General features: G+C 41.6%; 1 protein-coding gene across 1 annotated transcript in view; it reads left to right on the top strand.

Annotated features, from left to right (window-relative positions):
- Positions 1–16,934, top strand: part of LOC142443499 (lysosomal alpha-mannosidase-like) — a 33,569-nt gene that overhangs the window by 16,087 nt on the left and 548 nt on the right. Inside the window, exons 15-23 of the mRNA XM_075544864.1 lie at positions 210–307; positions 391–487; positions 11,550–11,665; positions 11,746–11,853; positions 12,018–12,105; positions 12,247–12,327; positions 14,282–14,518; positions 15,327–15,476; positions 15,566–15,680. Coding sequence (XP_075400979.1) covers positions 210–307; positions 391–487; positions 11,550–11,665; positions 11,746–11,853; positions 12,018–12,105; positions 12,247–12,327; positions 14,282–14,518; positions 15,327–15,476; positions 15,566–15,680 — 1,090 coding nt within the window. The remainder of the gene's footprint in view (positions 1–209; positions 308–390; positions 488–11,549; positions 11,666–11,745; positions 11,854–12,017; positions 12,106–12,246; positions 12,328–14,281; positions 14,519–15,326; positions 15,477–15,565; positions 15,681–16,934) is intronic.

Below are 16,934 nucleotides of genomic sequence, written 5' to 3'. Positions count from 1 at the left end.
GGTAATAGAGGCTCACAAGGGTGAAGGAAGGAATGGTATATATTTGGGATGAAATTGGAAGAGTCCACAATTTGCTGAGGAATTGGGCATGTGGTGTAAAGTAAAATAATAGTCCAAGATGACTCCAGACTGTCCTGAGCGCCTGCAGGGGCAGAGTGGCCATTGCTAGGACAATGGCCATTCGCCCCAGTCTGCCCCTGTCTCTCCAGCACATCCGGGTGGCATTTGACAAACACACGGGGATCTTAAAGGAGATTGAGAACCGAGACCAGAAGCTTGTGTTACGGGTCCAGCAGACCTTCTTCTGGTGAGGAGTAGCCACCATGGTCGGGAGCATGTCGGTGAACAGAACTGGCCTTGACCCAATGCTCTTGCCTACCCTTGCCTCAGGTACAATGCCAGCAGAAAGTCGGGAGCCTACGTCTTTGCACCTGAACAGTTGAATCCACTGCCCATGAGTTTCTCACCTGACATAGAACTGGTGAAGGTTTGGAGGGGAAATGATGTGGGTGTCAGAAAGGGGTGTGCTGGAAGGGACACTACCTGTGTGGGTGGGAAAGTTTGTTGGTTTCAGTTAGGTGGTGCTTCTTTAAAGGGTCCTCCTTGATCTGTGGAAACTTCACTACAGGGACAAGAATTGGGGGCTTTCTCGTTTGGTGTAAGTGTAAAGATTTTACCTTGCACTAGAAGTCAGAGAATTCACCTCCATAACCACAACTGCCTATCTTAATAAAACTAAAACTCAACCCACTGCCATCAAGTCCATTCAGACTCATAGGGTGACCCTCTGTAGGGACTGTAGACTGCACATCTTCAGTGACACAGACAACCTCATCGTTCTCCTCTGAATCAGCTGATTCTCAGAATCTGTGAGTTATCCATTAGAGTGTCCATAAGAGTATTACTGTCTCAAGATCAAGGAAAATTAGACCTGTCATATAGGTTGACTTTCATCCCTTGTTCCCATCCTTTTCTTAATCCGGCTTCAAAGTCGGGCAGCTCCCATATTGCTGCAACCACTATTGAATGATCTGCAGCAAAATTTTACTTTTATGTGATATTTATGACATTTTGTTTGATAATTTGCTAATTCCACTGGGTCACCATCCTTTGGGTGGCCAGGTAGCTAGCTGTCTTTCAAGTTTGTTGTCATACAGCATGCAGATTCTGATAGAAAGAGAGAAAAATGTAGAACACAACTTCAAAATCTTTTTTAAAAAATCATGACACAATGGACGGATGGATGGATTGTGATAAGAGTTGTATGAGCCCCCAATGAAGTGATTAAAATAAATAAATAAAGTAGTCTACTGAATGTAGCAACGATGACACTCAACTTTCCTCTAGTTCCTAAATGCTTCCTCCCCACCCACTATCATGATCCCAACTCTACCTTACAAATCTGGCTAGACCAGAGGACATACACTGGTACAGATAGGAACTGGAAGCACAGGGAATCCAGGACAGATGATCCCTGCAGGACCAGTGGTGAGAGTGATGATACCAGGAGGGTGAGGTAGAAAGGGAGAACAGATTACAGGGATCTACATATAACTTCCTCCCTGGGGAATAGACAACAGAAAAATGGGTACGGGGAGACCTCGGACAGTGTATGATATAACAAAATAATAATAATATAAGTTATCAAGTGTTCATGAGGGAGGGGGGAGTGGAGAGGGAGGGGGAAAATGAGCTGATAACAAGGGCTCAAATAGAAAGCAAATGTTTTGAGAATGATGATGGCAACAAATGTACAAATGTGCTTGACACAATTGATGCATGTATGGATTGTGATAAGAGTTGTATGATCCCCCAATAAAATGATTTTTTAAAGTACTCTACTGAAAACACACACACACACACACACACACACACAAATCCAGACTTATTGGGCCCAGGGAGGCTGGGGAATCCCTAAGATTATAGCCTTGAGATACTATTTGAATCTTGAAGCAAAACAAATGCTTTAGTCACCTTTAAACTAAATAACAGTTTAGTCTAAATGGTAAAGAATCTTACCCTTGAGGATAGCACTTAAAAAGAATCACATGAGACCAAATGCACAACAGTTACTCTAAAGCATAAATGAGAGATTTGGGAGGCATTAAGTCTAAGTTAATAAGAGTGAATAAACTAGATAAATATAATGAGAATGTCAATAAATTTGAAGGATGTAACAAATACCAGTGAACATTATGTGTAGAAATGTTGAATGAGAGTATGTTTGTGTATATAGTGTCACCAAGAAGACAATAATGTATGTATATATACTCTAATCTCAATAGTTGGCACCAATAACATTTTCAAAGTATTTCAGAGAATCACTAATCTACAACCCATATAAAAAGAAGTCAGTAGCAGATGATAAAATTAGTAGACAAGAACAATAAAAACAGTAAATGTAACTGCATGTTTCGAGTTTTAAATAAAAAGCAAGTTTTAATAAGACAGATGGTTTTTAAAAGACACATCAAACTTCTATAGATGAAAATAAAATCTAAGCTATAAATTGTACTTGATATAAAAATCCCAGATCAAGCAGTGCAGAAAAAAAGTTAATGGAACTAGGACACTTATCAATAGAAGCTGCCCAATATGAAACTCCCAGAGAAACACAATAGAAAAACGTATCAGCGAACTGTTGGACAACTTCAAGCAGCATAATGTACTTATAACTGGGCTCATCAAAAGGCAAGAAGAAAATAAACAAATATACAATGTCGTAAGCTTTCCAAATTAGATGAAATCTATAAGCCCAAAGGTCCAAAATCTTCAGCAATCTACAAGCACAAAATAAATGAAAATGAGAAAAGGAAAAAAAACCTACACTCCAACCCATCATAATCAAATTGGGATAAACCCAGGGATATGTGAAAAATCTTAAAAAGCAAGCTGAAATCATACAACATAAAGAGGCAACGATAAGATTGGTAGTATATTTCTCACAAAAATCAATTAAACCAGAGGACAGTTCAGTGGCATATTTAAATAATTGAAAGCATAAAATAACAAAGACCCCTATACTCAGTAAAAAAAAATTCCCCAAATAAAGGTAAAACGATGACATACAAAAAGGTAATGGATTTATAATATTTCGCACTTGCCCTACAAGGAAGATCAAAGGAATTTCCTAAGTGGAAGTAAAATGATTCAAGATGGACACCAGCCTGTAAACAAAGGAAGGAAAAGTACCAGGAATGATAACTACTTGGGTAGGGTTTTAAATAATTGCTTTTAATAATATTTTATTGTGCTTTCAGTGAGGGTTTTCTCAGTAGTTTAAAATCCCAGTCAACATCTGCTACACAAACAGCTGGTTGCCATTGGTCACATTCTTCATAATAGTGAACGTTCTCATTGTCTTCATACTAGTTCGTGTTAGGTTGAGCGTTCTAGAGAAATAGAACTAGTGACACTGATATACTCATTTGAACAAAAAAAGGATTTTGTATCAGGAAAGAATTTTATATAAAATGAAAGCAGCCCAACAGTCCATGAGTCCCTTGTTAGGCGAAGACCTCTTCAGGCTCTCCCAACTGCTATTGGATGGAGCATGAAAGCAAAGTAGGAAACTGGGCGTTCACAGGATGATGGGTAAAGAGACCTTTGCTCTCCTGTTCGTTGTTAAGTGCCATTGAGTTGGTTCCAACACATGGCAACTATGTATAACAGAACGAAATACTACTCAGTCCTACACCGTCCTCACAATTGTTTTGCTTGAGCCCTTGCTTCAACCACTGTCAATCAGTCTGGCTGAAGGTCTTTCACCTTTTTCACTGATTTCTATGAGTACTTTGCCAAGTTTGATGTCCTTCTCCATTAACTGGTCTCTTCTGATAACATAGTCAAAATATGTGAGACACAAGCTCATCATCCTTGCTTGTAAGGAGAAGTCTGGCTGTTTTTCTTCCAAGACAGATTTGTTTATTCTTCTGGCCTCGGGGCATATTTAATATTCTTAACTAAAATTATAGTTTAACGGCATTGATTATTCTCTGGTCTTGCATATTCTCAAACTTTCATACACATATGAAGGGATTTAAACACCATGGCTTGGGTGAATTGCGTCTCCCGCGTATAAGTGAATTTTATTCTTTTGTGAGTTTATCTGTGAATCAGCTAACTCAGGGATTAGTTTAAGTTCAAGATTTAAAGTATATATCTGGGCAATCCTCTCTAGAGTCCTCTGATCACTACCAGTACAATATTCCTCTTTTTTTTTGTTTGTATTTAAAGAATACTATATCTTTTGTCCCCGTTCTATTAAAATCCAACTATTGTGACCCGGATTAGAACTGTCAGTAGCAGTAGCTGGACATCATCTAAGTAGATGTCGGAAGAGATTCTGAAACTTATTCATAATCATAGAGTAGTTAACATAAATATCAGAAATTATTAAGTCTCCCAATCCTAAGCTTACAAAACACTGACTGAACTTCTTTGAAGACAGATTTGTTTTTTCTTTTAGCAATCAATATTCTTCACCAACACCGTAATTCAGATGCATCAATGCTTCTCGAGCCTTCGTTATGCGTTTATTGTTTAGCTTCCACATGCATACAAGGCGATTGAAAATACCCAGGCGGTGCCTGACCCAAGCCACAGTATTTTCAATAGCCTCCTGTGCATGTGAAAGGTGGACATTAAATGAGGAAGACTGAAGAAGAATCGAGGCATTTGACTTGTGGTTCTGGAGGAGAATACTGAAAACAGCATAGACTGCTAAAAGGAAAAACCAATCTGCCTTAGAAAAAGTCTGTCTAGAGTGCTCTATCAAGGCTTCGCTTTACTTATTTTGGACATGCTGTCAGGAGAGACCAGTTCCTGGAGCAAAACAATGGACAATCCCTCAAATTCTCCTGGATTTCATTATGCTTGGCTGAAAGAGGGCTTATGCATTAGATTAACCTGATGCAATGTGTCTTTTGATCTCTTGAGCGCTGTTTCCATGAGAACTGATTTTGGATCCAAGCTGTACTGGGACCTACTCAATGGTGCCTACCCAAACCAACAGGTCAGGCATACCTTCGTTCTCAAAGTGATACCTTTGCTTTGTAATACTTTATATAAAGAGGTCTTGTGTGATCTACCCATTTGTATACATCTCTTCTGGGCTCTTGAATGCTACTTCCATGACCATTCCTTGTGGATTCAAGTCAAGTGAACGCCTTGACAACCTCAATCTTTTTTCCATTTGTCATGATATTGTCTCTGGTCCAATTGTGAGGATTTCTGTTTTTTTCCCAATGAGTTGTGATTCATAACGAAGATTGTGATCTTGGATCTTCATCGGTAAGCGCTTCCCGTCCTCTTGGCTTTCATTCCTGATTCATAGCAACTCTAAGTACAACAACAAAAACACTGCCCAGTCCTGCACTATTCTCTCCATTGTTTCTGAGCTGGAGCCCATTACTGCAGTCACTGTGTCCATCCATCACCTTGAGGGCCCTCCTCTTTTTCACAGCCCCTCTGCTTTATCTTGCATGATGTCCTGTCCCAGCGACTGGTATCTCTTGAAAACATGTCCTACGTCCTTATTGCCTCTGAGGAGCATTTTGGCAGGACTTCTTCCAAGACAGATCTGTTTGTTCTCTTGGCAGTCCATGGTACTTTCACTATTCTTTTCCAGTACCACACTCAAATGCATCAGATTTTCTTAGGTCTTTTTTATTCAATGTCCAAGTTTCACATGCATATGAGTCCACTGAAAAATACCATGACTTGGGTTAAGCACATATTAGTCCTTGCAGGAATATCTTTGTTGTTGAGAGGTCTTGTGGAGCAGATTAACCCAACACAGTGTGTCTTTTGAGATCTTGACTGTTGGTTCCATGAGCATTGATTTTGTATCCAAGGGAAACAAAATCCTTAACAACTTTGGTCTTTTCTCCATTTATCATTGTTTTCTATTGGTCCAGTTGTGGGGGTTTTGTTTTCTTTACACTGAGTTGTAACCCATACTGACGGCGGAAATACTTGATCAGCAAGTGCCTCAAGTCCTCCTTACTTTCAGCAAGCAAGGTTGTGTCTTCTGCATATCCCAAGTTGTTTTTAAGCCTTCCTCCAATCGTAATACCCCATTCTTCTCCATATAGTAAAGATTCGCTGATTATTCGCTCAGCATACAGATTGAATAAGTAAGGTGAGATGGTACAATTCTGGCACACACATTTCCTGATTTTGAATCATACAGTATTCCTTTATTTGGTTCCCACAACTACCTCATGATACATATAATGTTCCACATGAGCAGAATAAAGTGTTCTGGAATTCCCTTTCTTCTCAAGAGCATACATAGTTAGGATTCACACAGCAAATTTCTTAGCATAGTCAATTAAACAAAATTAAACATTTTTCCTGGCATTTTCTCCTTTCAGCCAAGATCCATTTTGTCAGCAATGATATCCCTTGTTCCACTTCCTCTTGTGAGTCTAGCTTGAACTCCTGTCAATGTACTGCTACAACCATTAATGGATAAACCAGCAAATTTTACTTGTATATGATATCAATTATATTGTTCTATAATTTGAGCATTCTGTTGAGTCACCCTTTTTTTTTTTCTTTTGGAATGGGTACAAATATGGATCTATTCCAGTCTGTTAGCCAAGTAGCTGTCTTCCAAATTTCCTGGCACAGATGAATGAGTGTGAGTAAGTGTTTCCAGTGCTTCCTCAGCTTATTGAAACATTTCTATTGGTATCTCATTAATCCCTGGAGCCTTTTATTTGGCTAATATTTTCAATAAAGATTGGACTTCTTCCTCCAGCACCACGGGTTCTTCCTCATATGCTACCTCTTGAAATGGTTGAATGTCTACTAGTTCTTTTGGCACAGTGACTCTGAGTATGCTTTCCATCTTTTTTTGATGATTCCTGTATCGTTCAATATTTTGCCCATAGAATTTCTCAATATTGAAATTTGAGGCTTGACTTTTTTCTTGAGTTCTTTCAGTCTAAGATATGCTTACTGAGTTCTTATTTTTGGTTTTCCAACGGAAACACCTAGAGATAGCGTGGGAAGCCCTGTGGATAGCATTGAAACAACCCACCGTAGAATCCCTCAGTACTGCAGCTCCAGGTTTGAAGTTTTTCTTCAATTCTTTCCGCTTGATATGTACTCAGTATCTTCTTCCATTTTGACTTTATAACTCCAGGTCTTTGCACATTTTTGTTATAATAGTTTACTTTGTCTTCTTAGTGCATCTTTTTTCTTCTGTTCAACTCTTTTTCTTCACTTTATTTACCATTCTTTTCAGTATCTCTATGTTCAAGTACATGTTTTAAAATCAGGAAAGAGGTGTCTGGGTTATGTCTAAACAAATAATCCAAGAAGCTGAACTATATGAAGAATAATGTAACATCGGGATTGGAGGAAGGCTTATTAACAACTGTGATATATATATATGCTTGCTGAAAGTGAGGAGGACATGAAGCACGTGCTGATGAAGGTCAAGGATTGTAGCCTTCAATATGAACTACACATAAATGTAAAAAAAATTTTTCCCTCACGTACAGACCAATGAGTGACATCATGATAAACAGCAAAGATGAAGGTTGTCAAGGATTTCTCTTGCCTTGGGTCCATGATCAATGTGCATGGAAGCAACAGTCAATAAATCAAGTATTGCATTGGCTATGTAAACTATACGGCAACTTTTTAAAGTGTTGAAGAGAAAGGACCGCACTTTCAGGACCGAGGGACGCCTGACTCAAACCTAGGTATTTTCAATCATCTCATATGCATGTGAAATTTGGGCACTGAATAAAGATCAAAGAAGAATTGATGCATTTCAATTAAAGCAGTGTTGAAGAATGGTACAAGTTCTGCAGACTGCCAAAAAAGCAGGCAAATCTGTATTGGAAGAAGTACAGTCAGAATGATCCTTCGAAGCAAGGATAGCAAGACGTGGTCTCGCATACTTTGGATATGTCATCAAGAGAGGTCAGTCCCTGGAGAAGGACTTGATGCTTGCTAAAGTAGAAGGGCAGTGGAAGAGGAGACCCTCAGTCAGGTAGGTCGTCACCGTGGCTGCAACAGTGGCTCAAAGACAATAACAATTGTGAAGACGGTGCAGGGCTGGCTCGGCCAGTTCTCTTGTGCTTAGGTCACCGTGAGTCAGAACGGACTGGAAAGTATCTAATAACAATGTTCAAGAGCAAGTTTCAGAGTCTCTTCTGCCATCCACTTTGGTCTTATCTTTCTTTCCTGTCTTTTTAAAAATAGTCTTATTGGCATACGTTTCATATATTGTACCATTTGGTACTTTAATTAAGAAAAGCCGTGTAATCATCACCACAATCGTGAAACATTTTCTTCTTTCGCATACGAATTGTTGTTAGCTCCCCATTTCCTCCTAACCTCCCCTACCATGGCCTCGGATAATTACTAATCCAGTTACTGTCTCTATAGATTTACCTAGACTGGATTTCATTTACATGAAATCATACAAAACAAAAGGAAGAAACAAACAAAATGACAAAATAAAACAAAGAAAAGCCTAAATCTAAAGGAAACCAGAAAATATTAAAACCGAAACAACTGTCGAATGGATCAAAACGGAAATCAAATAAGGTGTTATATTTTGCAAGATGTTACATGTTAACCTACATACTTTACATCGGCCTTAATTGACTTTACCAGGCTCTCTGTCTGACAGTACGGCTATTCACATCCCTGAACCACGGGAAGAGTCTTATTCCACTGTCTTCCATAGCCTTCTGAAAACTGGATGTAGTTTGGATTCCTGACTCAATGAATATTTTCATTTCTTTTTCAAAATAAAAACTGTCACTTACTTTCTAATCTGATAGAGAAATAAAATAACACACAAGGCAGTTTCTAGCACCAATAAATTTAATAGGAACTTAAATTCTCCTCCTCTACGCTATTTTTCTTTATATTTGATGTTGTTGATGCCATCTCAGCTCCTTTGGTGGTTGGTCTCTAGTGTTCAGTGAATCACATTTATCATTGAAGTGGCCTCTAAGTCCATGTGGGATACACTTACAGCCATATTTGGGCTTTTGTGCACCTATTTAAATTTTCTTAAGTGTCAATCTGAACTTGCATATAAGCAATTAATGGTTTGTTCTGTAGTGTGCCCGGTTTGACTAGGGACATTAAGCTTCTTCATCATCTTTTCCAAGTATGGTCAATTTGACTCATGTGTATTCCATTTAATAAGGTCTACATGTATGCTGTGATTGTTGCTGCTGTTGGGTACTGTCAAGTCAGTTCCAACTCATAGCATCCCCATGCACAAGAGTATGGACCACTGCCGTGCCCCTGCGCCATCCTCACAATTGTTCTTATGCAACCATTGTTGCAACTTGGCGTCAATTCCATCTCCTTGAGAGTCCTCTTCTTTTTTGCCACCCCTCCACTTAGCCAAGCATGATGTTCTTCTCCAGGGACTGGTCTCTCCAGAAACATGTCCAAAGTACTTGATATAAAATACTGTCATTCTCATTTCCAAGGAACACCATGGTTACACATAATCCATGAAAGAGATGGTTTTTATTCTGACAGTCCATGGTACTTCCAACATTCTTCTCCAGCCCTGTGATTCAAATGCACTGATTTTTCTTCTGTCTTACTTCATCATTGCCCATATTTCATATGCACATGAGGACTGAAAATACTAAGGTGTGGTATGTAGTCACTTTTTTAAAAATCATTTTATTAGAGGCTCATACAACTCTTTTTTTTTTAACATTTTATTAGGGGCTCTTATCACAGTCCATACATATACATACATCAATTGTATAAAGCACATCTGTACATTCTTTGCCATAATCATTTTCTTTTTTTTCTCCTCTTTTCTTTTTTTACATTTTATTAGGGACTCATATAACTCTTATCACAACCCATACATCTACATACATCAATTGTATAAAGCACATCCATACATTCCCTGCCCCAATCATTCTCAAAGCATTTGCTCTCCACTTAAGCCCTTTGCATCCGGTCCTCTTTTTTTCCCCCTCCCTCCCCGCTCCCCCTTCCCTCATGTGCCCTTGGTAATTTATTCATTGTTATTTTGTCATATCTTGCCCCATCTGGAGTCTCCCTCCCCCCCCCCCCCGCCGCTTCTCTGCCGTCCCTCTCCCAGGGAGGAGGTCAGATGTGGAGTAGTCACTATATTATTGAGAAATGGTAACTTGTAATGAATTTGCTGGTCTTACAAAATTTGATCCTGTGATTTCTAGCTTTATTTCTATTACCAAGGCCATCTTTTCCAACTAATAATCCTTCCTGCTTGTTTCCAACTTTTGCATTCCAATGACCAATAATTAACATTGCATCTGATTGCATGTTTTATCCATTTTAGACTAGACAAGTGAGTATAATTCTTCAATTTCTTAATCATTGACCTAAATAGTTGATGTGTGAATCTAAATAATAGTTATATTAACTGGTCTTCCTTGAAGTTGCATAGATATTATCCTATTGCATACAACATTGTACCTTAAGATGGATCTTAAAATGTTCTTTGTGGTCATGACTGCGACACCATTGCTCTCCAATTTACCATTCCCAGCAAAGTAAATTATATGATTGTCAGTCATATTTTGCATACCTTCCAACCTGAGGGGCTCATCTGCTGGCTCTACATCAAACAATGATTAGCTCCTATGCATAAGATTACTCAAAAATATCTCATGCCATCCAATTGGTTCAAACTCATCTTGACACTGTAGAATATGCAGGGTTGCCCTTGTTCTTTCTCAAGGCTATACATCTTTACAGGAGAAGAAAGCCTCATCTTTCTCCAGTGGAGCGGCTGCTGGGTTTGAATTGCTGGTATTGAAGTTAGCAGCCCAGATCATATCCAGATCTCCTGATTCATACGGTTATCAATGGCTTCTCTCTCAAAATGGACCACCTCTTCATTTTCCCACACCTCTTCTTAATCTGGAAGCTCTGGGGAAACCTGTTCACCATGGATGTTTGATATCTGAAATGCCATTAACATCACTTCTAGCACTGCAATACAGAAGCCACAACAGTATGACAAACTGACTGATGAGTGGGAGTCTAACACACATATGTGAATTTTAGGGGAAAAATTATAATAATGGAGACCAGTTGTGGTTGAGAAAAGGGTGGGACTGGGCTCTTAAGAATTAGGAAGTAGCTATTAAGTCTGTTGAATATATTGATTACCAAAACCATTCCATTGACTTGTTAACTTCAAGTATGTATGTATATATATATATACACATATACATATATATGTGTGTATATATCATCATAATCTCAAATTTTTGGAAGTTGTGTATCTTAAAAATACATATGCATTTATATGATGTCTTTTAGAACTTTAAAAAAGCGGAGCTACTCCATGGGCAATGGAAACAGATAATTGGGGTCATTGAAGAAAATATAGCCAGAAAGATTTGGGGGACCAGCATAAGGGGCTTATGGTGCCGGTATTACAGTATAGTTTACAGGGGTGTAGAGTTTACGGGGAAGGTAGAATGTTGTAGGGTTCTGCACTGCTCAGGCTATGGCTTACCACAGTCCTCACCTGTCCCCCATGCCAACAGACAGCCTTGGTGCAGGAGGTGCACCAGAAGTTCTCAGAATGGTGCTACCAAGTGGTTCGCCTGTACCCAGGACAGAGGCACTTGGAGTTGGAGTGGACGGTGGGACCAATACCAATGTGAGTGGACAATGGCTGGTGATAGGGAAGGCAAAGGAATGTGGGGTTGGGTGAAGTTAAACTTCCTGCTATCCAATCAGGAACAAAAATCACTTTGGAAAAGAGATCATCAGTCGATTTGACACAGTGCTGAAGACAGGTGGACGTTTCTATACGGACAGCAATGGCCGGGAGATCGTGGAACGGAGGTGCGGATAGACAGGGAGAACTAAAAGGCAGAGGGACGTCTTTGGCATGCCTGAGTCCAGAAAGTGACGGGGAGTGTGTGGTTGTCATAGGCGTGTCGGAGAAAGAGGTGAAGATAAAGGGGTATAGATCAGCAGCCCTGAAAACGTCCTCCTCCTGACTGTAGGAGGGATTACCGACCCACCTGGAACCTGAACCAGACTGAGCCAGTGGCAGGAAACTATTACCCAGTCAACAGCCGCATTTACATCACGGTACCTTCAGACCCCCAGCCTGATCTCCACTGTGCATCTCATCCTCAAGTCTGTGTCCTCGTGGCCGCCACCTCTGTGTCCTTCATGCAAGTAGGGCAGCCATGTAGAAATGCTTCTCACCAAGACACCCTCCCTCCCCAGGATGGGAACATGCAGCTGACAGTGCTGACTGACCGCTCCCAGGGAGGCAGCAGCCTGAAGGATGGATCCTTGGAGCTCATGGTGAGTGGATCCTAGTCCCAGGCCAGGATCTTCCCACCAGGCTTTTTCAAGAACCCCCACCTGTCCTCAAACTAGTTTCTATTCACATTACACCACCCCACACTTACTCTTTCTACTCAGGTTGTCCTAACTAACTGGTGATCTCCCACTTGTCCTTGATAATTTGTTTGTTTGTGTCCCGATTTTATGTCAGGTAAACCTCAGGATGGGATTTGTAAACTAAAATCTTTCTAAGATGCTTAACACCCTTCTCATTCCTTTCTCAGGGTCACTCCATCAATTCCTTGCCCACATCCTGTCCAGGACTCTTGGGTGCCCAGGCCCCACCTTAGGTCCTGTCCCTTCTCTCATACTATATCTTCTTGGTTCCTCTACCCAATTCTTTTTTTTTCATTGTAAAAAGAAGTAACCTTTATGTAAACAATATAAATTAACTCCACATCAAGATCCCAAAGAGAACAAATTCTAAGTAGTTACATTAAGGTTCCTTATAAGAAAAATAAAATATTTTCTTAAAATTTTGTATACAAGATGATTAAATGACCATCTGCTGACAGATTAAGAACAGTCAATACAGGTGAAAATTTGGGTGAAATTATTTTTGAAGTCAATATTTATCCTTTCAAATTGATTAAATTTGCCCAAGAAGCACTACCCACTACTCTCTGTAAAGAAGTCTATGGATGATATTGTGTTCCTGGATTGCAAAAAAAAGGCCCGTGGCCTGCAAATTCTTCATGCAAAATATATCCTGGGAAGGGTTCAATATCAGTGTTTTATTACAAAACTTGACTCTGCTGCCATCATTTCTTTTGGTCTATAGGTTCACTCTTATTTTTTTTAACATCCACTTTGATATTTTAATTCTTGTCTTTTAAAAAATCATTTTATTGTGGGCTCATACAATTCTCATCACAATCCATCCATACAGCTCTTGTGTCAAGCACATTTGTACATAAGTTGCCATCATCATTCTCAAAGCACTTGAGCCCTTGGTATCAGTTCCTCTTTTTTCCCTCCCTCCCCTTCCCTCCTTCCTTCATGAACCCTTGATAATTTATAATTTTTTATGTCTTACACCATCCAATGTGTCCCTTACCCCCTTGTCTATTGTCCACCCCACTTGGAGGGGGGTTATAGATAGGTCATTGTGATCAGTTCCCCTTTATTCACCCACCTTCCCCTTACTTTCCTGGTATAGCTACTCTCAATACTGGTCCCATGGAGTTTCTCTGTGCTGTATTTTCTGTATTTTCAGCTCTTATCTGTACCCATGTACATTCTCTGGTCTAGCCAGATTTGTAAGGTAGAATTAGGGTTATGATAGTGGGGGGAAGGAAACATTAAAGAACCAGAGGAAAGTTTTATGTTCCATCAGTGCTAAACTGTACCCTGACTGGCCCATCTTCTCCCCACAACACTTCTATAAGGTGATGTTCAATTGTTTACAGATTGGCTTTGAGCCTTCACTCCACACTGCCCCCCATAATTCACAATATGATTTGTTGCTCTGAGTCATTGATACCTGATACCTGATCCCATCGACACCTCATGATCACACAAGCTGGTGTGCTTCCACCATATGGGCTTTGGTGTGTCTCAACTAGATGGCTGCTTGTTTATCTTCAAGCCTTTAAAACCCCAGACACTATATCTTTTGATAGCCGGGCACCATCAGCTTTCTTCACCACATTTACTTATGCACCTACTTTGTCTTCAGTGTCGGGAAGGTGAGCATCTCAGAGTGCAGGATTATTATAACAAATAGTTCTGTGTAGAGGGAGTACTTGAGTCCTCTACCCGATTTGTACTCTCAATCCCCTGAGAGGGACTCAGCTCCTGGTCCCTGGAGCCCCTATCTAATGCTCCATTCAGGAATCTCCACCAAGCCACCTCCTTTCTGGTCACCTCCTCTCTCAGGCTTCCATCTTTTCTCTGGTTAATCATCTGCCAGGTGCACCGCAGATTGTCCACAGACGATAAAAAGGGATTGGAGGAGCCCCTGATGGAGATGGGCCCAAACAAGAAAGGTCTGACTGTTCGAGGCCACCACCTCGTGCTACTGGACAAGACCCAGAATGCTGCCGCCAGCCACCGACTGCTGGCAGAAAGAGAGGTCCTGGCTCCACAGGTAGTGTTGGCCCCTAGCGAAGGCTCCCTCTCCTACAGCAGCGGCAGCCCACACAGAAAGGTGAGATGCTGAGGCTGAAGGAATAGAGGGAGGAGTCAGGAGGGAGCAGAGGAGACAGGATGGTGGACACAGAGATGATTGGGCAGGTCTGTGAGAGGGCTGAGTAAGGGATTGCCCACAGTAAGGACAGTGCCTGGACGTGGCAGGGATGGGCAAGCCTACTTCCTGGCCGGTCTTTCTCCACCTGTCCTGGCCCCCAGCTCCTCCTGAACTTGAATTTTTGTCCTGGAGTAATTCTAATCCTAGGACCCTAGAACTACACGGATCTTGATAACTCAAGGTCCCTTGCTACCATTCCGGGTTCCGTCTTGCTCAGTCTGGTATCTCTTAGTTTCCAGCCTCGCCCTGCACCCACACACCAACTCACCCTGCCGTTAGTACTTGCAACAGTTTGACCTGCACCCCCAACTCAGTGTTCTCCATCTCACCATTGGTTCCCCTGGGCTCCACCTTCCACACTGCCCCTCCCTGTTCAGCAACCCCAATAGACCTCCCATCTTCTCTTGTTTCTGCCCTATCCTTTCTAGGCTCAGCCCCACTCCGCCCATTTCCAAACAACACACCCCAACGTGGGCTCAGTCCTGCCATGAGCTCATCTCCTGCCTACAACCAAGTCCCATCCTGCCCAGCTCAGTTCTGCCCAGCTCCTCAAGACACAATTGGGCCCCACCCAGTGGAGGGTCTGCACAGCCTTCCAATGGTTGATCCTTTCCCCTCTCTAGTTGTGCCCGCCTCTCTGAGGATTGACAGCGCCCATCCCCTGACAGCGCCCTCCCGCCCCTCCCCCCACCCATCTCATCCTTGGCAGGTGTTCTCAGGTCTGCGCAGAGAGCTGCCCCCCGCTGTCCGCCTGCTCACACTGGCCCTCTGGGGGCCCAGGAAGCTGCTGCTGCGCTTGGAGCATCAGTTTGCTGTCGGGGAAGGCAACCTGAGCTTGCCCGTGACCTTGGATCTGAGGGTGAGCAGAGCACAGACAGAAAGGAGAAGAGTGGGAGGCAATCCCGCTGTGCCCCAGCCCTGCTCAGCTGGCCCACCCACTCTCTGCAGGACCTGTTCTCCACCTTCACCATCACTCACCTGCAGGAGACCATGCTGGCGGCCAACCAGCCTCGGGACCGCGTCTCCAGGCTCCAGTGGACAACGACCAAGGATGGGAACCAAGGTGGAGAAGCAGAGTCCAAAAATGCACTGCCATTGAGCCAATCTGATCAGTAGTGACCCTACTGGACAGAGTAGGGCTGCCTCTGGGTTTCCAAGGCTGTAAATCTTATAGAAAATATCATCTTTCTGCCATGGACCAGCGGTCCTTTAGAATTGCTCACCTTGAGGTCAGCAGCTTAATGCATAACACACTAAGCCATCCGGGCTCCTAGAGAGTCAGTACAGATTCCCCTAAGAACAAACAAAAAACTCACACTCTCTACGCTAGAGTTGATTCCTATGCGCACTGAAGCTGTAGGCCAAGTAAATGGCTCCTTGGGGTTTCTGAGACCCTAAATCTTTATGGGAGTAGAAATACAATGAGTGTACCCCACCCAAAAAACGAATTTTTTCAAGCTATGTATTTAATTTTTTTTTAAAGGTGGTTTTTTTTTCAAAGTACTCTCCATTACATTTAAGACATTTGTCAAATCTGTGACTCCATTCTTGGAAACATTTTTCAAACTCATTTGTTTGGATGGCTGACAGCACCTACCTCATTTTTTTTCTTCACCTCTTCCACGTCGTCAAACCACTGTCCTTTCATGTCCCCCTGCATTTGCAGAAACAAAATGAAGTCACACAGAGCAAGGCCAGGTGAGTAAAGTGTGTGGGGCAAGACGCAAGAGAAACACGCTGTTTTTTTGCCAAACACTGGCTCACTGAGATGGCTGCATGAGCAGGTGCATTGTGTGGGCAAAGCCAGTCCCTCGTCTACCACAAATCAGGCCTTTTTTAATTTTTTGTCATATGCTGTTACACAATCTTTTCAGGACCTCTAAATAGAAAGCTTGATTAACAGTCTGACCTGGTGGAATGAACTCCAAATGCACTACTTGTTGACATGTTCATTCATTCAGGAAGTTGATGGAGATCAAGAACGAGGTTTGTCATAAATTGACATTTCACCCTTTTTTGAAATGAGAAAACCACTCATACACTTGAGGTTTTTCCCATGGTGCTCTCATTGTAAGCTCTATTCAACATCAGAACACTTTCTGTGGCGTTTTCCCCGAACAGGAAACAAAATTTCATAGTCGCCCACAGTCTCTTAAATTGGCCATCACAAAAAATAAGGTTCAAGCAAAACTGCTTTTACGAAAAAATTCACTTGGACCCGAGAGAACCTTCCCAGGCAACACCATGGGGTGCACTAACTCAGAGCGAGTTGCCAGATGCTCACGTAGCAGGAAAAGTAGATTCTAATACTACAAAA

The sequence above is a fragment of the Tenrec ecaudatus genome, chromosome 1 (assembly GCF_050624435.1).
Source record: "Tenrec ecaudatus isolate mTenEca1 chromosome 1, mTenEca1.hap1, whole genome shotgun sequence".
NCBI lineage: Eukaryota > Metazoa > Chordata > Mammalia > Afrosoricida > Tenrecidae > Tenrec > Tenrec ecaudatus.
The sequence above is the reverse complement of the archived record's forward strand: the minus strand, read 5'-3'. Positions and strand labels throughout refer to the sequence as shown.